Below are 23,420 nucleotides of genomic sequence, written 5' to 3'. Positions count from 1 at the left end.
GCTTTAATTTACTTCACCTCTTTCGATAGATGTGGTGTACCCCAGAATTCAGTTTTAGGTTAAATCTTATTCTCTCTATATGCTATCTGCTTGGACACCTCTTCTCCTCCTCCTCCTCTGGCAGACTGACACTGGGCTCTACTGCTATGCTGATGATTGTCTTCTGTATCTGTCAGTTTTTAATTATGCTTTATCTGAATAATTTTAGACCAACAGTTACTGGCTTAAAGCCAGAGATTAAATTGGACCAAAGTTTGTCAGAAGTGAGCCGAGCTCCACCGGTCTACATCCAAATTACTTCCTGCTGCAGCTCAGCTCCAGCTTCTGGTTGTAATAGATAACCCATGACATACTCTAATTACTTACAACATGAGATGCCTTCTTTAAAGATAAAATAACAGTGGTACTCTCTTCAGGAGTGTGGTGCCCATGTAAATGGTGTCCAAAGTATTACAAAAGGTGTTTTAAACTTGTCTTGTGTCGCTATAGGCCCTATTCACTTTGCAGTGACTTTTGCCTATTTGTGGTATTTTTCTGCCCTATAAAAGGATAATATACCTGCTGATTAATGTGGAAGAACTAATGGTTTTATCAGGCTCTTTGAATCATTCTGAAAATCTATTTTGAGAAATCAGCAGGTACTTTCACTCAAGGGTGATGCATACAATTCTGGGCCTTGTGCAAATGCTGTGAACAATAACAATAATAACAGCATTGTATTTTGTATGCAAATTGTATAAAATCTCTTCATTTTTGACGGTCCTTTCCATGTTAGAGCACACTAGGATGCAGCTTTTACTTGCCACACAGTGGGTTGTTCCCTCATTCCAGGCTTTCACCACTTTCTTTACCTACTAAGAATAATAATGTGCCTTTAGGGGTTCCTAACATACGACATGCGTGATTGGCATTGGCTTAAGAAAAGCACTTAAAAAGCCACCAGGAAAGACTGATTCAATTGTCCAACACAGCACTTAAGCATTTTGTTATATTTTGTTAAAGGAGCAATTAAATGATTGAAAGGTCCCTGCTTGTAAAGGAACACAATGTCAAATTCTTTATCCCCTCTACTAGTCCACTAAATACCACAGAGCTTTATTGTTATGTTTATGTATGTGGTTCAATTAGAAATACAAAAATCTGAACAAATGAGCGAAGAAACTTAAAGAATGCAGATACTTCCATACAGGTGCACTGTATGATAACCTCCTGTCATGCTCTGTGATGTGTATAAAAATTATATTTGAAAGGAGAAAAGGAAAAACTGCCCAACTAGCTAGAGTTCCAATACGGGAACAATGACTGAACTAACGTCTGCATTTAGATCTATAAGACATCATAAAATAAGTTTGCAAACTCTGCCTGAGATTTTGTGAGATGTGAGACTAAAAACAAGCAATTCCTCCTCTATTGACTGAGAATGTCAATACAGGATATGATCAGACTGTGGAGCAACAGGATGTTAAGGTAAGTGTGCTGTACATTAACCCCTCACTATAATTACAAATACACATTTTAGAGTTCAGTGGTGCAAAATCCATAGATGCTGAGATGCAAAAATGGAAGGATCACTGCAAATCATTTGAACATATACGGAAGAGGAGTACCGCTCAGACAGCATTAAAGCTGTTTTTGAGGCTTGTGGTGTCCCAACACCTTAAGACACTTTTTTTGTTTTTGTTTTTTGTTTTACTGTCACCCATCTGTATATTTATATTGTGTTTGCAGTGTTTAAAGAAAAAGGCTTTACATTTCTATGTGATAATTAGATCAATTATTTTTCATACATTCTATAAATGTATTATCCTGATTTAAAAGGCCACCATCAAAACTAAAGAGACCTGATAAGTACACATACATATTTTTTTTCTGCAAATGTATTAAGTTAATATCACAAATGATTTATAATAGATGTGTGCATTCTTTTGCTCATTATTTTGTCTAATGTATTGTTTTAGCAGAAAAGGTAAAAAAAAAGAAAATGAAAATAGTGATGACAAGCCCCCAAGGTCCAAATATGAAGACTCCTCATCACAACAGATCCATATGTAATGAATCTCTGTTTACAACTGACAACAAAGACAGCTTGGCTCACACGAGCAAATGCTGCAACAGGAAATAAGCTCTTTGTAAAATGCTCTGAAGTATTGTTTTGTTGCTAGCACGCTTTTCTAGTTCCTGAATCCATTTTCAAATCAAACACAGGGTCTGTTTTGGTCCTTTATCCTGATAATAGACTTTTGGTATCCACGCTCAACCTTTGAGCAATGATTCATAGTCTGTTGTGTTAACAATAGTGTGGTAATACATTTCCAATGTGTATTTTCTGAGCTGTTTGTCTCAAATCCTTTAACACTTTATTTTTCTTAACTGATACGTCTTCAGATAGTGCAAATTTCTGTAGCTTATTTTTACACCCTTACATTCATAGCTTGGCAGTGTTAAAGCTACTCATTGGATATTTTTGATAACTATTTGGGGTTATACGGGCCTAACCTCAACTCTAACCTTTTAATCCGATATGAGCATCAGATACTCATGCAGGGCTTTTTTTTTGTCAGTCTGAGTTAAAAAGAATGAGTGACAGGGCTTTTGCTGTTAGGGGCCCTATAGCTTTGTAAAGCTTAGCCTATAAGTCAGTGTCATCCTTCTAAATCACCCTCTCAAAATCCATCTGTAAAATAAAGCCTTTTCACAAATTGACTTGCAAGTTTTCATTTTGCCTTATTAAAAACAATACCTGTTATTTTAAAAGAGTGGAGGAGAGAGAGAGAGGGGGGACTCGGGAGATGGTGAGGTGGAGGGGAGCACAGAGGAATAGGTGAAGAAGTGCAGGGGCAGACAGAGAGACAAACAGGCGGACAAAGAGATGGATGGGTGGATGGAAGATTATTGAGGAGACGAATAGAAAGCCCTGAATGCTGCGGCAGGCTGTGCTGACGTGAGGAGTGTTCCCAAACACAGTTAGTAGCGACTGCAGACCCACTGCATTACCATACTCTCTCTCTCTCTCTCTCTCTCTCTCTCTCTCTCTCTCTCCCTCTCACACACACACACACACACACACACACACACACACAGTGCCTCAGGGAGAAAGCTGCTTGCAGGCAGAGCTGAATAGAATGAGGACAGAATCTCCTGTTCTGGTCCTGAAGAGGTCACTGTGTACCCCAGCACCATTTGTGAGTGTGTTAAGGTGTGTGTGTGTGTGTGTGTGCGCACAGGTGTATCTATGGGCATGTGTTTGCAGGTTTGTGTGAGCATACTTTGAGTCTTTGTCTTTCATTTTTTGTGCATATGTGATTATGATAGGACGGTCTACAGGTGTGTGTGTGTGTTGTGGAGCTACATGTGTTTATGCAGGGATGTGCTTTGTGCAGTGGCGTGCACCTCTCTCTCTCACTCTCTCTCTCTCTCTCTCTCTCTCTGTGTGTGTGTGTGTGTGTGTGTGTTTCCCCTGCACAGGTCGGTACTCTCTTCTCCTCCACGCTCCCCTCTTCTTTCCAGTCTGCGCTTCCTCACGGTGCTATAGGTGCGTATCATTAGATCAGTAGCTGCTGCCTGCCACACTGTCCAATCGCATCTAGGGAGAGACAGAGAGAGAGAGAGACAGAGAGAGAGAGAGAGGAGAGAGAGAGAGAGAGAGAGAGAGAGAGAGAGAGAGAGAGAGAGGGAGGGGGCAGCTAGAGAGAGAGAGAGAGAGAGAGAGAGATGGGGGAGGGAGGAGAAAGAAAGGAAGAGAGGGAGAGGAGGAGATTGATCATTTGAACGTCCGGGGCCTTATACATGGAGAAACAAATTTCTGCTACATTGAAAACAGTTTTATTTTTCTCGGATTGAAGGCTTAAGGGTTGTTTTTTCTTTTTCTTTTCCTACCCTGGAGACGGTGCCACGCGTGCCACCACCATCACCATCACCAGCAGCAGCAGCAGCAACAGCAGAGGAGGAGGCATATCTCCCAATATCCCATCCCGGGCACGTCGGATAAGCTGCAGCAGCGAAAACACGAGGCGAATATTGCGGTGGACGGGAACGGGAACATGGTCCGTGGGATTTCACAGCTATCCCCCTGGCTGGGTACGGGTTGGTATATCCTACATTTTGCCTTTTGAGGATTTTCGCTGCAGCGGGGATGCAGGTTGAGGCTTTTGCATATGTGTGTGTGTGTGTGTGTGTGTGTGTGTGTGTGTGTGTGTGTGTGGTGTGTGTGTGTGTGTGTGTTTTGCCGTAGTCAGCTCCAGTGGCGATAGAATTTAGACAGGATATTCTGCCTCACATGCAGGCAAAAAAAAAAAAAAAAAAAAAAAAAAAAAAATTCACAGCGCACTTGCTCTTATTTTCTCTTTTTCTCTCTGTCTCTGCTTCTTTTTTTAAATTCTAACAAGAATGCAGCGCGGCTTTTATGTGTTCCCTCTGTATTAAAATATACAAGGGGAGGGTGGCAGGCGGGTTTGTCTTGATAAATGGAGCGTTATTCATCAGCGTGTGTGTGATCACCACTGGAATGTTAACTAGCACCTTGGACAGCAGACACCAATACAATCTAACATGGGAGGAGCGATAGTACCGATCATCTTTACGTTGTAATATCTTTCCCGCTGCTGCGCTCGTGTAGATATATGTGTGTGTGCGCGCGTGCGTGTGTGAATGTGTTAATATTCTGCCCTAAGGCCCTCAGAGAGAGAGAGAGATAGCAGTGTCGGCTGGGGAGCAGATGTTTGTATGTGTGTGTGTGTGTGTGTGTGTGTGTGTGAGAGAGAGAGAGAGAGAGAGAGAGAGAAAAGGGGAAAGAAAAAAAAGATTCAGCATGAGTGTGAGCACGTATAGAGAGATGAAGAAAGTGTGTGTCCATTATTGTGACATAAAGATGGTGTGTGTGTGTGTGTGTGTGTGTGTGTGTGTGTGTGTGTGTGTGTGTGTGCATGCATTTGTGGGAGAGAGCTAGAGAACAAAGTGTGTGTGTGTGTGTGTGTGTGTGTGTGTGTGTGTGTGTGTGTGTCACACGCTTCCTACCTTATGCTACATGCAGGTCAGGAGCCCTGCAGTGTATTCAGGGTTTAATTAAGCGTGTGACGTGACCCCCCCCCCCCTCCTCCCCCCTCCCCCTCCACCGGGTCCTGTGATCTGTGAAACAGCGTAGAATGTGACATATGTCTGCGGCTCATACCGGATACACACATGCCATTACTGTGTGACACAGCAGCCCTGACAGTCTGACACCGAGTTAGGCTGAGCTGACAACATCTTGTTTGCCCTATCTATCTCCCTTATATCTATTAGCTCTGACTATTCTTCTGGTGTGATCTGTGTGTGTGTGTGTGACATTTCATTTAATCTATACTGTGATTATTGTAATGAAGACTAATTTAATCCTTTCTTTTTCTTTCTCTCCTCCCTCTCTGTTTCCATTTCTCTGCCTCTCTCTCTCTCTTTTCCAGGAGGCAGTTTGGACTTGTTATGGGGGTGACCGGAAGGAGAGAGTGACAGAGGAACAGTGATGCTCCTGTTTACATAACGAGAGATCCACACACACACACACACACACACACACACACACACACACACACGCACACACACACATACACACATACACACACACACACACACACACACACACACACACACGCATATACATACTCAAATTGCCAGTCCAGGACATAGACACTTGCTTAAACACTTGCACACATACATATACACACACACAGACACGTATTCAAGGGACTCACTGACTGAGTCACCACACACTCAGAGGCACTGAATCACTGACTCACACACAGGAGCACACAAACACACACACACACACACACACACAGACACACAAGGGGAAAAGGTTGTTTGTAAGGGCCAGGACTGTGTGTTGTGTGTGCTATGGGCCAAGCTGAGCAGCAGCTGTGTGTGGGTGTTGGATACCTCTGAAGGGTCAACACAGCCGTAACACTCGCCCTCCCCCAGTCCTCTCCCTCATCTCCCAGCTACCCCTAAACACACCATCATGTCCGGGCTGAGGACCAGGAGAATTCCCTCTCCCTCGTCGCCTCCTCCGCTCTCTTCCTCCCCCCTTGGGCTTTTGTCCCTGCTCCTCCTCTCCCTCTGCCTCTCCCTCTCTCTTTATCCGGCCTCCTCATCAGCGCAGCAGACTGTGCCAGTCATTTCCACGGCACAGGGCCGCATCCGTGGCATCCTGACCCCGTTGTCCTCAGAGCTCCTGGGGCCTGTCATCCAGTACCTGGGAGTCCCCTATGCCAGGCCTCCAACGGGAGACCGGCGCTTCCAGCCGCCCGAGCCGCCTTTACCTTGGCCAGGAATACGAAATGTGACGCAGTTTGCTCCCGTGTGCCCGCAGTCACTGGATGAGAGGAGCATGCTGGGAGATATGATGCCGTCCTGGCTCACAGCTAACCTGGATATAGCGGCCACGTACCTCACTCACCAGAGCGAGGATTGTCTCTACCTCAACATCTATGTGCCCACTGAGGAAGGTGAGTAGGATATGTGTGGCATCCAGAGGTGTGCACAGACTCTCTCAGGGGCAAGGTTGGAGTTGGGGTTAGAGTTATATATTTAGGTTCTTCTTGTCCTAAAAGTGAAAGCAGAGTGACAACAGAGTGGCACTGGCTAACCAGAGGGGCACTTGGGTTGACTAGAGGGAGATTTCAGGGGCATTTTGGCTGTTACAAATGATTGAAATGTCCTTTTGGGGCACAGACTTATCCTTGATAAATAAATAAAGATTAAAATAAAACAGATCCCCCCAATCCTTCCCCTCCACCCCCTCTCCATGCGCTGGTTGACACTTAATATGCAGACACCTGCGTCAGTCGCCAAGGGGTTTACGCCTTTACTTGTGGATGGAAGTGGGAAGGACACAGACTCGCTCATGCATACATATTGGTTCATACACATGCATGTGACCCCACACACACACACACACACACACACACAATGGTAAGCACTCCCTCAGCCTCAATTTATATCCACCTGCTGAGAAATTAAGGTAGGGGAATACAAAGTGTGAGGATTCAAAGGAGGCACAGACTGCCCACTGAGTGATCAAAGGTTGATATACATACAAATGGACGTGTGGATGATCAGTCCGCCAGTCAAGAACATACACACACACACACACACACACACACACACACACACACACACACACACACGCAACAGACAGAGTGGAAGCAGAAGGAATGTGGGTGGATATGTGGATCCACTTATGCACAAAAATTACTATATATAGCAGCGACATCTATCTATCTATCTATCTATCTATCTATCTATCTATCTATCTATCTATCTATCTATCTATCTATCTATCCTCTCTTATCCTCCATTTCTCTCTCTCTCTTTCCCAGACATCCATGAGGAGAGGGGTCAGCGGCCGGTGATGGTCTATGTCCACGGTGGCTCGTACACAGAAGGCACTGGAAACATGATGGATGGCAGTGTGCTGGCAAGCTACGGCAACGTCATTGTCATAACCCTCAACTACCGCCTAGGAGTACTGGGTAAAATAAGTTATCTTCTCTACAGTAGCTTCTATATCTATGTAATTCACTCAGCACTCAAGCATGTCATGTTACCACAAGTGTACACTATATGCTTTTATTACATACCTCTGGATTCTATATTACAATTCTTTTTCATCCTGTGTGCTGTATCGTGACTCAGAGCAATCAGTGAGTATAATGATTAATAGCTGCTTTGTGTACCTTCAGTGTTGATTTCTGCAGTGCCAGTTGGACTAGTACACTGTAGGACTTCATAGGAGGCAGCTAGGTGGCAATCTATAGTGAAACAATTATGTTTAAAGTGGCTTTATTTGTGCTTCATCAACCCGCTCCACCTTTTGAGCAACAACAATAGCAGTGCAATTACTGCCAAGGTGCTTTGGGTATTCTGATAGTATCACAGTTGTATCATACACACGTAGTGTAATTGATTCTATGATGGGGGCTAGGCTAAAGGGCGATGAAATGTAATGTCTCATTTAAGTTCACTTTAGCTGTTTTCTCACACTTCTCATATAAAAGACTGCAAATAAATGGATGGATCTCTTGTTAGAAGCTTCGGAAGCGAAGAGGAGGTGTTTGAATCTATGACAGTAGTCAATCATTAGATCCATAAGTGCTTGGCAAAACATCAACAATGGATAAACAGAGCTCTCACACTCAGACTCCAGTATTGATTCATGTTCACATGTGAGTAACGTGACGTGCAAAGGTTTCACTTTCATCATTAAAAAACATAGAAGTAGTTTAGAATAGCTCACTCATTATTTTAATTCAATTTTATTGTTCTGTGGATTGTCTGTTTCTTTTTAATAGGTTATGTATATTTATTTATATATTTATTAATAAAGAGATATACATGAGTGTTGATGCAATCTAGACTTTGTAAATGCAATTTCCTTTAACTAAAATTTTACATGAAGTAATTCTTTACTGCTCATATGCCCTTTTTCCTATTACCTGATTCTTTGGGAATATGACAGTTTTGTTAAAATGATTTTTAAAATACCTCAACACAATATTTCATGATCAAGTTTTTTTTTAATTAAAGTGCATTATCGCACAATAGTGTTTCAACACTTTTTGCAAAAAAGAAAAAGAAAAAAAACAAAAGAAACAAAAGCAGAGCTAACAATTTATGTAAGAAAAAAAGATATAGAATAGAGATAACATAAGAATAAAACCAACTGGATGCCAAGAGAGTTGTAGTGATTAAACGTAAAGTATATCCACCATCTGGATTGTTTAATCCTTCAATGAGCTATAAAATGTGAAAACCTTCAGTGAGTTGCTTTTTACCCGGAGCACCTTTTTGTTTTTTGAGTGAAAACATGTTTAGTATGGGTGTCCCTAGTGGATATAAACCCCCTGAAACCAATTTTTCCACTACTAGCATCGACTCAAATCTGATCTTTTTTTTTTTTTTACCTCCATGACTCTCTGACTCATTGCTCTCTGAACAGGGAAAATCTGATTCCCTGTGGTTTTTCTAATTTTAGACAGCTATGTAGAGCTCAAGGGTTGAATAAATAGGATATCTTAGAATCCTGGCATTTAGTCTTTTTGTGGCGGTAATTATAAAAATGGAAAAACCTGAGAGGCATCATTTACTGTACTGCACGGAGGACATGATGTGGTGTCTACAGTATTTACTTTGTACAGTATGCCTCCATATTTATTACAAGAAGTCAAATGTTCAACATGCATATCATTCCATCTGCTGGGTTAAATCATGCCCTCACTCTCATTAATAGATGCCCACTATTTAATAATTCATATGAAGAAATTAATTAAATTGCGCCAGCCTGTTAACAAAATGTGTGCATACAGTATGTTTTATAATTAATTAGTTATTTGATTTAGCTTATGAAGTAATGTTCAAAATGATTTAACCCGCATGTTCTAAGCCCTTAAATCTACTTAATTATGTGGATTTATGTTTCCTGGCATTTTGTTAAAGAAAAAAAATGTATGTAGATTTGAATACAGTTTTTTACCCACAAAACACATCAGAATGAAAATGATTTTTTACTGAAGAAAGGCCATGTCTTTTATAAGATGACAGAGTGGAGTAAATTTGGATACACTTTAAAAGGTCAAAACGTTCAACAAAATCAAAAAAGGTTTGATTTTATGAGAACCATGCAGTCTCTTGTGACTTTTAGAAGCTTTTAAAGCTTTCAAGGCTTCCATTAGATATTGATTTTATAAGATGGCATAAATCTGCATCTGGTTAGTGGGTGAAACAAATATCTACTCAATTCTGACCTTGGTAAAAAAAGAAAAAAACAAGTTGCTAGAACTGAAGTCACTATGCTGAGCTAAACAAAGGCAGTTCTATGTAGAGCTACAACGATTACTGAGGAAACTGTGACAGACATTTTTCACCGTTTTTAGGCCAAAACCAAACAATTAATTAAGAAAAATAATTGGCAGATTAATCATTAATGAAAATAATTAGTTCCAGCCTTGATCCTTTGTTTGTTTGTTTTTTCATCATCTCCATCTTCTGTGTTTACACCACCTCCAATATGATCATCCTCATCATCATCATCATCATCAGCCATCGTCACGAGTAGCAGTGTCTTCCTCATCATTGCCATCATGAGTTGGATGCGTGAGGTGAGCCCGTACATGCAAAGCAGTGTAGAGTTGTGCACATAATTATTTTTTGCTAATCTTAATCAGCTAGAATTGGAACATGTTGCTATGGAAACGTTACATGAAATGTAACATAAATAAATCTGAAACTATTACAGTCTAATTTGCCAATGATACCCTTTTTGCATGAGAGAAATTTCTGATAAATTGTGCATAAAGTGATGAAATTAACAATTTTTTCTTCACTCATTATACTCGTATGTGTTCGGTGGCAGCTTGAGGTTCAGAGAAATGAGCTTCTGCAGTAATGAGATATACTGTTGTGGAATGAGCCATTAGGGTCCTTTGTGTTTACAGCAGCAAAAAGGAGTTAGAGTGGGCTGCTTTTGTAACATGTGTGTGTAGGTTCCTGACTATGTACACTCATATGAATATGTATGTACCTTGTTAATTTTATTCAACTTTACAAGAGAAATTGCAGGGGTTGCACATTCATTTTTAAAAATTTTCACTTTAAATGTATGACAAACAAGAAGCATGCATATTTGATCTTAACAATTGGGATTTCATGATTTTGCATCTAACCAATCACCCCCCTGTGTTCTCCTGTGTGTTTATACATAACGTTAATGTGAGATGAAGAGGTTCTATCTTTAGAAAATCAGCGGGAGTAACCTCTTTTGATTAACGCCTTTTTTCACAATTTTTATCGGACCCTATGGACTGCTCGATCCTTTCCAGAGCGTTTCATCTTTGTTTTCGTGTAAGTCTTTAAACTTAAGTACTGTTTGTGTCATAACAGCAGCCCTCTTTCTCTGTAGGATTTCTCAGTACCGGTGACCAAGCAGCAAAAGGAAACTACGGCTTGCTGGATCAGATCCAAGCTCTGCGTTGGGTAAAGGAGAACATTGCAGCCTTCAGCGGAGACCCAAACAGGGTCACTGTGTTTGGATCTGGGGCTGGAGCCTCCTGTGTGAGCCTCCTCACTTTGTCTCACTACTCTGAGGGTAAGGAAGAATCATGGACAACAACTCTCATTGTTTTTTTTAAACTCTACCTTGTGTGGCAAACACATAAAAAGGGTTTTGCTCTTTAGAATAGACAGAGAGTGAATACAGACAGACAGGCAGTCACCTATGGTTGGTAGGCTATGAAAGGTTTATGAAACTTTTTAAGGTCTCCAGTGGACCAATACAGCTTTCATTTACTGGTCTTAATGCTTTGAATGAGCCTTTCAATGCTGTGAATAATACAGCCTGTCCGTGACTTATAGGACCTGTATTATTCTAAATTTTTAACTCTTACCTGCTTGAACCTGGTGTTCTAACTGTGACCTGTCATCCTTTTGAATAATACATGTCTGTGAGCTCTGTTTTCTTGCTATGGGAATTCTTGTTCTGCATATGCGTATGCTTATGTGTGCAAATGTATGTACATTATCTATCTGTCCATGTGTGCTATCACATGATTGTGAATCCATGTACATGTATGTGTGGGTGCGTGTGCATCCATAAATGTATACATGCATATGCTTATTCATCTATATTCGTATTCATGTGTGTTCATGTGTGCCTCAGATTTGTTCCACAGAGCCATCATCCAGAGCGGCAGCGCTTTAGCCAGTTGGGCTGTCAACTACCAGCCCAGCAAGTATGCCCGGCAGCTCGGTGAGAGGGTGGGCTGTGGCATCGATGATAGCACCCAACTGGTCGCCTGCCTCCAGGGCCGGAGTTATCGCGAACTTGTGGAGCAGAACGTAACGCCGGCCAAATATCACACCGCTTTTGCCCCAGTGATTGATGGTGATGTTATACCAGATGACCCTCAGATTCTGATGGAGCAAGGGGAGTTTCTGAACTACGATGTGATGTTGGGGGTGAATCAGGGCGAGGGGGTGAAATTTGTGGAGGGCATTGTGGACTCAGAGGACGGGGTCACTGCTGAGGACTTTGACTTTGCTGTGTCAGACTTTGTGGATAGTTTATATGGATACCCAGAAGGCCGAGACACACTGAGAGAGAGCATAAGGTGAGTGTGCCTGTAAATCTCTGAATGTATTTTAGGAACAGTTAGACATTTATGGAAATATTTGCTTTTTCGTTGAGAGTTAGATGAGAACATTGATACAAAGGTCACAAAACTCGCCTGCCAGCATCTCTAAAGCTCACTAATTAACACGTCATATCTGGTGCAAAAAGGACTATTTGTGGTTTTGGTTTTTACAAAGGGTTATGTGTTGAACTATTTCTTGGCTGGATGCAGTGACTTTCTGGAGTCCTGTTGACACTGTGAGGTTGCCAGGCAACCGGTGGAGACTTGCTAAGAAATATTTATGGCACAGAACTCCCCACAAAACCAAAACTTGTCATTTTCACATTCATTTATTAAAGAAAAATTAAAGAAACAAAATCTAACATGTTAAACAGCGAACTTTAGAGGGGAAGCAGATTTTTTTTAAACTTTGGACAGAGCCAGGCTAACTGTTTCTCCCTATTTCCAGTCTTTATACTAAACTAAGCTAACCATCTCTTGGCTGTAGCTTCATATATAAAGGACAGACATGAGAGTAGTATAGATCTTTTCATCTCTCAGTAAGAAAGCAAATAAGTATATTTCTCAAAATGTTGAATTGATCCTTTAAAAGCATGGTTGTATGCATGCATTTGACTATAAGGTGTGTTAAATAAATATGTATAAATTGTATAACACCCTCATGCAAAATGTATTTTTGCGTATCATAGTAGCAATGAAAGATATGTTGATAGAGTTGATTACAGATACATGGACTTAATCAGAATTAATTACTTAATTGGCTAATTGGCTCATTTTAAACCCATTGCCTAAAGGTTCATGTACACGGACTGGGCAGACCGCGACAATGCGGAAACCCGGCGGAAGACTCTGGTAGCGCTATTCACAGATCACCAGTGGGTGGCTCCAGCCATCGCCACAGCTGACCTCCATGCTCAGTATGGGTCGCCCACCTACTTCTACTCCTTTTACCACCACTGCCAGAGTGACGCCACACCGCCTTGGGCTGACTCCGCCCATGGTGATGAGGTAAGATGATGTCACAGTGTTGTGTTGCCATGCACAGATAACATTGTGACAGTTGTAGTAAAAGAGGTGCATGTAAATAGTGGCACAAGGAATAGTATTAGATATATTACCACTGCCATATTTTGATCAAGGAGAGAAATAGTCACTCAATGCAGAGTGACTAGTTTGTGCTTTTAACTGATCCTGTCTAAATTATTTTTAGAGAGATTCTTGCAGTGAATCAGGAGCTCTTGGTTTAGACTACTTTGGAAGTGCTGCTTCATATTGATCCTTTCCAAGTGCTCAGTGACTCAAATCATTTGAAATTAGGGCTGAAACTAACAATTAATTTATAATAATATATAATATGATTGTTTTATTAGCTGATCTGCAGATCATTTTCTAGATTACTTGATATTTTCACAGAAAATAGTGAAAAAACAAATTTCCCCAAAACCTTAGCCAATGTAATCAAATCGCTTGTTTTGTACGACCAACAGTCCAAAACCCAAAGATATTCAACAGATGATCACATAACACTAAGAAAAGCAGGCTTTTTTGTGTAAAAAAATCACTTAAACAATTAATCAGTTATCAAAATAGTAGCAAATTTATTTTCTGAATTTGAAATACTGAAGTCTAATTTCAAAGCTGTGTTATGTGTCTGTATATACACTACCATTAAATGGTTATTTATGAAAAATGTCTTAATAATAATAATAATAATAATAATAATAATAATAATAATAATAATAATAATAATAATAATAATAATAATAATAATAATAATAATTTCTGTATTTCATAATAGTCATGTGTTTTATGCTGCACTTCTTTTGATTTCTATGTATTTTTGTGTATGCTGGTGTACAATTACTTGCATTATGACAGTACACTGCACGTGTGTATGCATGTATTTGTACTTTGTACTTTGTGTTTGTAGGGATGTATTTCAGTCCAGATGATTGAGGATGACTTTTCAGACAGAAGATGATTTTAGAGACCTGAGTTTAATTACACATGAAGCGGTTTCTTTCTTCACTGAGGTGACGTTTGTGTGTGTGTGTTTGTGTGTGTGTGTGTCTGTAGGTGCCGTATGTGTTTGGCGTACCCATGGTGGGAGCCACTGATCTGTTCAACTGTAACTTCTCCAAGAACGACGTGATGCTGAGCGCAGTAGTCATGACTTACTGGACCAACTTTGCCAAGACTGGGTGAGCTGTTAAAATGTACACTGATGTGAGACACGGATTTCAGTCAGAAACCCCGACTGAGAAGACTTTTTCCTTTTTTCCCCTACTATATTATGTACAGCAAAAATCAAGAAAACAAGACCAAACAAAGCACAGATTCAGCATGATTTAGTTCTCTTTATTTCTGCCTTCTAAGACACAGAAATCTGTGTCTAATTTCTGCTATTAATATCTAAATCTCCACCCACGTGTAGAAAACATGAGAGTGAATGCAAGCTAGGCCATTTAATCTTATTTTAACATGTAAAAGAAAATGCATAGCTGTCAGTTTCTGCTTTTTTCTTTGACTCTCTGCAGAGATGAGGTTTTGGCAACACAGTGTGTTGATGCTGTAATTGTGGACAAGTCACTCCTGATTTTACAGGAACAAATCTCTTCCAAGCTAGAAATTAGACAGCCAAGATTCAAGTCTATGGTGTCATCAAGAAAAATAGCACAGAGCCTCTTCACTTTCTCCAAGTACTTAGTAACATTTCTCTGTGTTTAATTGGTGGACTGTTTAATATGAACATGGAACATGGAGTGTACTTATCTGGCAGGGTTTACACAGAGAGAAGAAATCAAAGACACAGAATAACTGGAAGAAGATAACAGGTTTTGATCATAGTAGCACTAGGCAAATGTATATCTCACAAATGATGCACATATGCAACAGTTTTGCATTTGCTAAATACAATTAATAAAATTAATTGGCACCAATTTGTAGGAGACAGATCAGTCTAAATTTATCTCTCTGTCAAGTTTTCTGTCAAGATAAGTAATGTTTTAATAGCATAGAAAAATGAGGCAGTGAGTGTTAAAACATTGAAGTTCTCCAGCAACAAAAATAATGAGCTCACAGGCAAAGGATATGTTATTGTAATCTTTTCCTTCAAAAGGTCTCTGTTGTCTGGTGAGAAAAAAGGGACTTTCAGACACAATCATGAAAACAGTACTGCAGACTAATGTAGGCAGAAGGTGCACACAGGTTCTCTGTCTCTTCAACATTTTGACAAGGTTTTTCATCTTTGGACCTTGAAAGTTAAAACACCCGCTGAGCAGCTTGGAAAGATCCTTGAGGAAAGCCAAGTTAATGTCCTAAATGAGGAGAGAAAGATCGTCCACTGTTTGACTTCTCTCTTCTCTTCTCTTCTCTTCTCTTCTCTTCTCTTCTCTTCTCTTCTCTTCTCTTCTCTTCTCTTCTCTTCTCTTCTCTTCTCTTCTCTTCTCTTCTCTTCTCTTCTCTTCTCTTCTCTTCTCTTCTCTTCTCTCCCCTCATTGCACAATGAGACAGAGAGCTTATTCAATATGATTTAATTTAAAAATTTCTGCCAGTGGCAAAAAAAAAAGCTTCTGTATATCCAATTTATCAAATTGAAAGTGAAATTATCAGCCAGTAGCAAAGAAAAATACAATTGTTATAAAAAGAATCCACATTAAAACTTTAACCTGACAATCCACCCCGATAAGAGTACCTTTTATCTCTATCCTTCGACATGACATGCAAGATAAAAGCATTTGTTGAGGATGGACCCTCTTTCGGCAGTGCTCGAAGTGAGTAATTACCAGTAATTAATCCAATCAAGGCTCACTCCACTGAGACCTCTTCAGAGTTACAGAGACATCTGCAGTCTAGACCTTGATCTAAATCACTGCAGAGCCTTTGCTATCTCATAACATTCAGAATTAGGACAGTGCTCTCACATATTTTGACCGTAGTGTAAAATAAAAAAAAAAAAAAGAACCCATCTTCAGTGTGGGTGCATTATGGCAATCATGGGCAAGTAAATAGTTTCTAGACCATGGTCTGTACTATCATTACCACCACAGAAAGCTGCAGAGCAAAATCACTAAAGGAAGATGTGAAAATTTCAGTGTGCACTTCAATTATCAATGGGGAACTTTCTCCGAAGAAAGATTTCACCCGGTTGAGAGCGCCTCAGATGCGATGATGGAACTGTGCGATCGCTCAATTTAACGGGGAAGATTTGATGCTCCCTGATGTATATTTTGTGAGCCTCTGTGTGGGCGTATAAATCTTCAGATTGTTTGTGTTCGCGTGCCTGTAGGTCTTCACGCTAGCTGACTCTTTATGCTGTTCATAAGGTGTTTGATTGACAAGTGAGCACATAGCATGTAACTGGCAAGTCTGTGAACATGTGCCGCTTATTTCTTCATTTATGTCATTTTTGCCGCCGACACAAATGAGTAGGTAACAAGACAAATAAATGCCTGTCTACATGTGTCAGAGAAGTGATATGTCAGGATATTCTCGCTATACCAAACACATGCATTCATCCATCTATAATGAAAATATCTGACAGCTGTATGTTTACTAGAGGAATTATCTGCACACTGTTCAAACCAAGTTTCAACTGAGCATCATCTGAAATGTTTTGTAAGAGGCATATAAAGTGGACAAACAAGAAACAAATCAATTATATGCATCTGAATCACCCTTAAGCTATGTTGAGCATGTTTTTTGCTTTGTACAAACAATGTTTGCCACTGCTTTGTCTCATGATACTTGACTATTGATTAAAAAGATGTGTGCCAGCGCTGGTGAAATTGTTGGACAGTATGAGAGAAACTCAGACTATTCTTAGGATGGTAGCCAGCTAAAAAAAAAGGTTTTCAGCAGCTGTGTTAGGAGTCTAACATTTGAGAAGCTGAAAAGCATGAATACTGCAATTTATATGTTCAGTGAATACATGAACTACACATGAAGCGCTGGATTAATGTGCTAAAATTCTTTAGTTTTAAATATATATTTTATCAACCCTTGAATGTAGATATGTAGGTGAATACCCTCAATTCTTTGTTGCGTTTCACTGTGGTTTATTTAATTCTTTATTGATCATGGGGCACTATTGTAGTTATTAGCGTCTATGTTACCAGTTAGCTCTTAAGTTGCACTGTAATTTTTGGTGATTTTTTTCACATAGTATTTGTATCTGTAAAGATGCTCAGAGCTGACAGTATTTCATTTTTTTGTATATGATTACAGTTACAGTATTTACAGAACAATAGGTTCAGAGGCTGTTAAGAGGAATGTCTTGTCTAGCACAAATTATTGAGTCCTCCTTTTTGTTATCTATAAATTATAGAAAACACTAAAACTTACATAACCTCCAACCCATCTAAATATGACGCAATAACTCATTTTGTTTCACTCTTTCCAGTGACCCAAACCAGCCGGTTCCTCAAGATACCAAGTTCATCCACACGAAACCTAACCGCTTTGAAGAAGTGGCCTGGCCTAAGTACACCCCTAAAGAGCAGCTGTACCTCCACATTGGCCTTAAGCCCCGTGTCAGAGACCACTATCGTGCCACGAAAATCTCCTTCTGGCTCCAGCTGGTCCCTCACTTGCATCACGTCAATGAGCTCCTCCAATCGGTGTCCTCTTTCACGCACAGTCCCTCCCCACAGGACGACACCCCTTATTCTTACACCAAACGCCTATCCAAAGGTTGGCCTCCTAGTAGTACACGTCACCCAGGTCCACAAGGAGGTACTCCGCAGCCTCCCGAGTCTGCTTTAGGCCAAGGTGGAGGGGAAACCGGGGTCCACGTCCCTAATGAGGACTACTCGACTGAACTCTCCGTGACAATTGCGGTGGGAGCGTCACTGTTGTTTCTCAACATCCTTGCTTTTGCCGCTCTACTGTACAAGAAAGACAAGAGACGTCTGGAGCATCGCAGGCCGCGTCCGCTTCCTCCCCCGAGACGAGACATCACACCTGCAGATGTGGCGGCCCACCTGCAGGGGGAGGGACTGATGTCATTACAGGTGAGTCAATGTGTTTTTGTTATTTGATTGTGCTTGTGTGGCTGTATTGGGAGGTATATTTAAATTTAAAGCCAGTGTAGATTGTGTGGAGTGTCTGTGTGCTTCTGTCGCCACATAATTTAATGAGTTATAAGGAAAATAATCATTCTTATTGTTAATAATCACACATCTTATTTTAAGTTTAAAAAAACACAAAGCCAGATGAGGTTTAGTGTGTGAATATCTGAATGAACTCCTTTCTTGCCAGTGGTGCAGCTGCCAGTTGAACACTTCTGCAAAACATAGCCTGCCATCAGTAGGCATTATCAGTGTGAGAATGAGTGTGTATCTGTGTGTGTGTGTGTGTTCGGATGCAGGTGTGTGTGTGAGCCCTGTCAGATTGCCTCAGTTGCTTCCACTTGCTTCATGTTCATCCACCGACTGTTTTCCTCTTTTGTTAGTTGCCTCGTGCTGCTTTGAAATCTCACATAATGTAGTGGGCGCTAAATGTCAGATGTTTTTTTATAGCTGACAAGTTCTGTTAATTGACAATTGATTTACAGTAATGTCGCTCAACATCACAGCTGCTTTTGTAATTGTGTTTTATTCATTTTGAATATCAAATCTTTTTATGTGGTGTTTTTGGCTATTTTGTACACTGGTGGTAGATCTGGTGTGACAAGCAAACATCAAGCATAGTCTTTTTGTATTAGCACACATTACTGTGATTCATGCTTGTGTTATATATAATTCTGACTTGGACAAAACATACTAGCCTTGCAGAGGACCAAGTAAAAATCACTCAAACTCCATCAGGAGTGGTTTAGATGATGATGATGACAAATAGCAGTTATGGAGTCTGAATATGAATAGGACCCTGTATTGGGTTTGTAGCTCTGATTGGGTAAAGGCCGAGGCAAATGTCTGACTGCTTTCACATGAATTCTGGTAAATGGCATTTTTAAAAAAAAAAGTTGTTGTTTTATTTCTAGTTCCAAAATATTGATGATTGATTTGTTGCTTTTCTTTGTTTTATATCATTGTGAACTAAATATAGTTTGGGTTTCAAATGTTGGTTGGACAAAAGTTTCCCCTTGAGAGGACCACAGTGGAAATTAAATTTATTGGGATTTTAACCTTGACAATTTAATTATATGTCCGAACTGGGTGACTGGGTGCAGTCTATTTACTTTCATTGTTGTCAAATAAATCTATGTATGTAAAACATGCAAACTGAATATGTCACTTTGGGCTTTGTGATGGGCAGTTTTCACTATTTTCTGTTATTTTATAGTATAAAATAGTAACGATTAATTGATTAATCAAGAAAATAACTGGTAGATTAATCAAAAATGAAAATAGTTCTTAGTGGCTTGATTATTTGGTGATGAGACAGATTTTCAGTGTCTTAAAGTCTCTGTCTATCTACCTGCCTTTATTGCTTTCACCCCATATTGTGTTCACATCTACACATTCACTTATTCACCAATCCAACCTTTCAGGTGAAGCAGCTGGAGTGTGACGCAGCATCAGCAGACGAGAGGAACAACACTCACCACCATCACACTCTGGATACACTGGACGCCCTGGATGGCATGGACACCCAGGACATCTACAGCACACTGGACACCGTGCGCCTCACCTGCCCGCCCGATTACACCCTCACCTTGCGCCGCTCACCTGATGACGTCCCACTCATGACCTCTCTGACCCCAGGATCATTGCCCGTGACCCCTGGGTCACACCCTGTTACTCCTGCGACGCCAATGACCCCCATGACCCCTGGATCAGTGGTGGGGATGAGGATGGGTCATCCTCACCAGGGATACACACACCATAGCCCGTATAGTAATACACACTTGCCACACACACACATCTCCACGCACACACACTCCACCACGCGTGTATAACCGCAGCAACATGCTCGCACATAGAGGGACATAATTACAACAACACACTCATACTGACACACACATTCACACACACCTGCAACACACACACACATACATAAAACAAAAGACTTAAATACCTCTACTAATTACCCTGCAGGATTGTTACAGATGGAGTGACAGAAAGACATTTTCAGTAACAGGATGAAGAGACAGACAGCTGTGTGTTGCATGAAGACAAACTGGATTCCAGGAGATGCAGTTCTATGCATCATTTGCTCTCCACCTGAAACAAGACAAGCCGAGACGTCCAACAAATGTCTCACATCTTGCTTTGGATATTAAATCTTCTGCTTTTTCTACACCTGAGGAAGAGGAGCGCTGAGGCAAAAGGGTCAGTTATGGATGAGTTTACATCTCCTGCTGTACCCGCGCTGCTCAGCGGAGAGGAGCTGGGACTGAGAGAGCAGATGCAGAACTGAGCGAACAAGTACCACACACAGACTGTTGATGTCAACTTGAACAACCTGTGAAATGTGAATGTAGCAAATTTTTTTTCCATTAAAAGATCAAAGGCCCTATCTGCCAAGGATCAAAACTAAGCTGAGGAGAAAATAACAATTCAGCGAGAGATGGATGTAAAAACAGACAGAGAGGAAGTGGGGATTAAAAAAAAACAACATTAGCTGAAGGAAAAGTTAGTGAGATGGTGGGAAAGAGATTAAGATTTTATTGAGAGGGATTTAACAGCTGTGAGAGCGAGAAAGACAAAGTGAGATAGAGTGATATGGAAAACCAAGGAATGGAAAGTGTGCCAAGAGACAGAAATTTAGCTTCAGAAAAAGAAAGGGCCTCTGAAGTGTCGCCAGACTTACTGAAGAATCACTCTAACCAGCTATGTGTTAAACTCTTGTAAATAGAATGGGACGATAAAGATGATATATTATGATTTATAGCATTTACCTGCTCTTGCATTAAAACATGACTTATTTAACCACATTATTGCTTTCATTTCAGATATTACTATATTATTGTATAGATGTCCTGAAGCAAGGCTGGTTGTCTTTCTATCTCACCCACTGTAGTATGTACACAGTACCTTTATTTAAAGGCTATATTTGCTATGCACAGTCATTTCAATGATTCTTAACTATGTACGCATCTAGATACTTGTTTAGTAGTTGAGGTATAAGACATTTTTCACACCATCCTGTCTATTTGTTTGACCATCAGATGATGAGCTAGTACTGTGTAGATAATGCAATATTGGTTTGATGATTGAGCACCAGCCAAAAACCATGACCCTTAAGCCTTTGAATCCTTTCCTGTTCTCCTTTCCCCTCTGTTCCTAAAAAATATTCTAAAACACCTTACCCTCAGTCCTTAAAACCTCTCAAACTTAATTTAGGGTGAGCCCCACAAAGTCAAGATTCCTCCAATCAGTATTTGCTACACCTTACCAGGGACCCCAGTACTTTTTTAGAGGAGCCCCTGCTTGAACTACTGAATGCTGACTGAAAACTTGTGCCTTTTCCCAGGCACTAAACGCAAGAAATTGGCCAAATGTTTGTTGTAGCTTAAAACCTGTGGAAATATGCTCCACAACATCACCACGTCTGGAAAAAAACATGGATATAGTACATCTGTTAACCACATTTTAAATCCTGGAGTTTGTTTTATTACCTGCAACCATGATGTCAATTGTTTGGAGCCAAGTTTGATTGATGAGATGGAGCCTAGGTGGAGCTGAGGAAACTTAACATTGAAGGCAAACAGGCTTCCAAACATACTGCTGTTTAAGCCTTAATATCCTCATAATGGAGCAATATTTTTTTTCAAATTGCCACTAAGATACACTTTAGAAGAAGTGAAATTATTTTATTGAAACATCAACCAACTTCTTGCGGAAATGATGACTGACTTTAGAGACAAGTTGGAGGTTTTCCTGCTGACTTCGTGTCAGTATGTGTCACTATACTGAGTTTCAGAGCATTCATAAAATAAATCCCAACCAATTCATATTGACAGATCTTGTAGCAGAGATGCGGTGCTGTCATAGCTGCCACTAAAAGATGACAAATGGTCAAACTCTGCCTATCTGGTAGCTACTATAAAGCTTCAAACCTTGCATATACGTAAAACTAAACAGCCAAGCCAAACTCCTATACCTTGATCCAAACCAGTAACTCAAACCAAAAACCCAAAGGTACCAACCCTAATATTGCAACTTTCCTGTTTTGTCCTCTTTTTCCCGCTCCTTGCCTTACCCTAACCCATGTCCCATCCACGCCCACCCTCCCACCTCCCCAGCCTCATCTGTGCGACTACATACAGCTTTGTCACAGTGAGGCCTATTTAACCTCCTCTCATCCTAAGTAACTTCTTCATGAGAGATTTTAGTTAACTGTCAACAGAATACATGAAAAAGAAAGCTGAAAAATTGTGGATGGCAAGCAAAGAACTTTTACAAAATGATATAAAAATAACATTTAATGGATGTTTGATTGACTGAATATTTTTTTCATATGGGTTTATTGACTCAGCGGATGGCTGGATTGTGTCAAGCATAAAACATTTCTGCTGCATTTTTGAAAAATAAAAATATCAGTATTTTACAATTTATGAGCATTTTAAATGTCTTGTATGTCTTAAATGTGAATATTTATGGTAGTGATCATAGAAATTTAGAGGGGAAGTAAGGGGGCCTTATCACTCGGGTCTTTTGTTTCTAGCACAAAGTGATTCTTTGCCACTAATATGAAATTAGTAGAATATTAATGATAGTAACTCCAATGATCTTATATGTCATTTGTTTTAACTGGGTAATTGGGTTTTAGTTATCAAAAAATCACAAGGAATAGTAACCCAACATTTTGGGAAATACACTCACTTGCTGACAGTCAGATGAGAAAAATAATACCACTCTCATGTTTGTGTGCTAAATATGAAGCTACAGCCAGCAGCCAGTTAGCTTAGCTTAGCGTAGCATAAAGACTGGAAACAGGGGCAACAGCTAAATTGTTTAAATTGTAAAAAAAAAAGAGCTCACAAATTAACATGTTATATCTTGTGTGTTTCAAATTTCACCCGTGTAAAAAGATTTCCATATGGATTATCTTTAGCATTGCTCTACAGTGCGTATTTTGCACAATTACTAAAATCCCCGCTGCAGCAAAATAGGGACACATTACTGTAAATCATCATGGACCAGCAGCCCCTGCCAGCTGGCCAAGGAGACCCTGTGAGATGTGAAAGAACCAAATTCATGGCTGACTTCCAGACCAGATTGATGTCTCCTACATTGTGTCCCCGCTCTAATCCCATTAACTAGATATAACTGCAGTTAATTTGATTTATGGAAGGTAACACATTCAAAAGCA

The 23,420-nt window shown here is 40.3% G+C and overlaps 1 protein-coding gene across 1 annotated transcript; it reads left to right on the top strand.

Annotated features, from left to right (window-relative positions):
- Positions 1-3,785: 3,785 nt before the first annotated feature.
- LOC121907601 (neuroligin-4, X-linked-like) lies at positions 3,786-22,655 on the top strand. The gene is made up of 9 exons (XM_042427251.1): positions 3,786-4,077; positions 5,439-6,479; positions 7,353-7,505; positions 10,931-11,116; positions 11,687-12,137; positions 12,956-13,169; positions 14,238-14,362; positions 17,563-18,172; positions 19,654-22,655. The coding sequence occupies exons 2-9, from the start codon at positions 5,993-5,995 to the stop codon at positions 20,059-20,061; spliced, it is 2,634 nt and encodes an 877-aa protein (XP_042283185.1). The 5' UTR covers positions 3,786-4,077; positions 5,439-5,992; the 3' UTR covers positions 20,062-22,655.
- The last annotated feature ends 765 nt before the right edge of the window (positions 22,656-23,420 follow it).

Source organism: Thunnus maccoyii, chromosome 11 (genome assembly GCF_910596095.1).
Source record: "Thunnus maccoyii chromosome 11, fThuMac1.1, whole genome shotgun sequence".
In the NCBI taxonomy this organism is placed as follows: domain Eukaryota; kingdom Metazoa; phylum Chordata; class Actinopteri; order Scombriformes; family Scombridae; genus Thunnus; species Thunnus maccoyii.
Note: the sequence above shows the minus strand (reverse complement) of the source record. Positions and strands in the feature narration are given on the sequence as shown.

Bases quoted from the DNA above. Each gene is read 5' to 3' on its own strand.
- LOC121907601 (XM_042427251.1), top strand. From the start codon at position 5,993: ATGTCCGGGCTGAGGACCAGGAGAATTCCCTCTCCCTCGTCGCCTCCT. The intron at 7,506-10,930 runs GTAAAATAAGTT...CTTTCTCTGTAG, and splicing joins CTACCGCCTAGGAGTACTGG to GATTTCTCAGTACCGGTGAC. The intron at 18,173-19,653 runs GTGAGTCAATGT...CCAACCTTTCAG, and splicing joins AGGGACTGATGTCATTACAG to GTGAAGCAGCTGGAGTGTGA.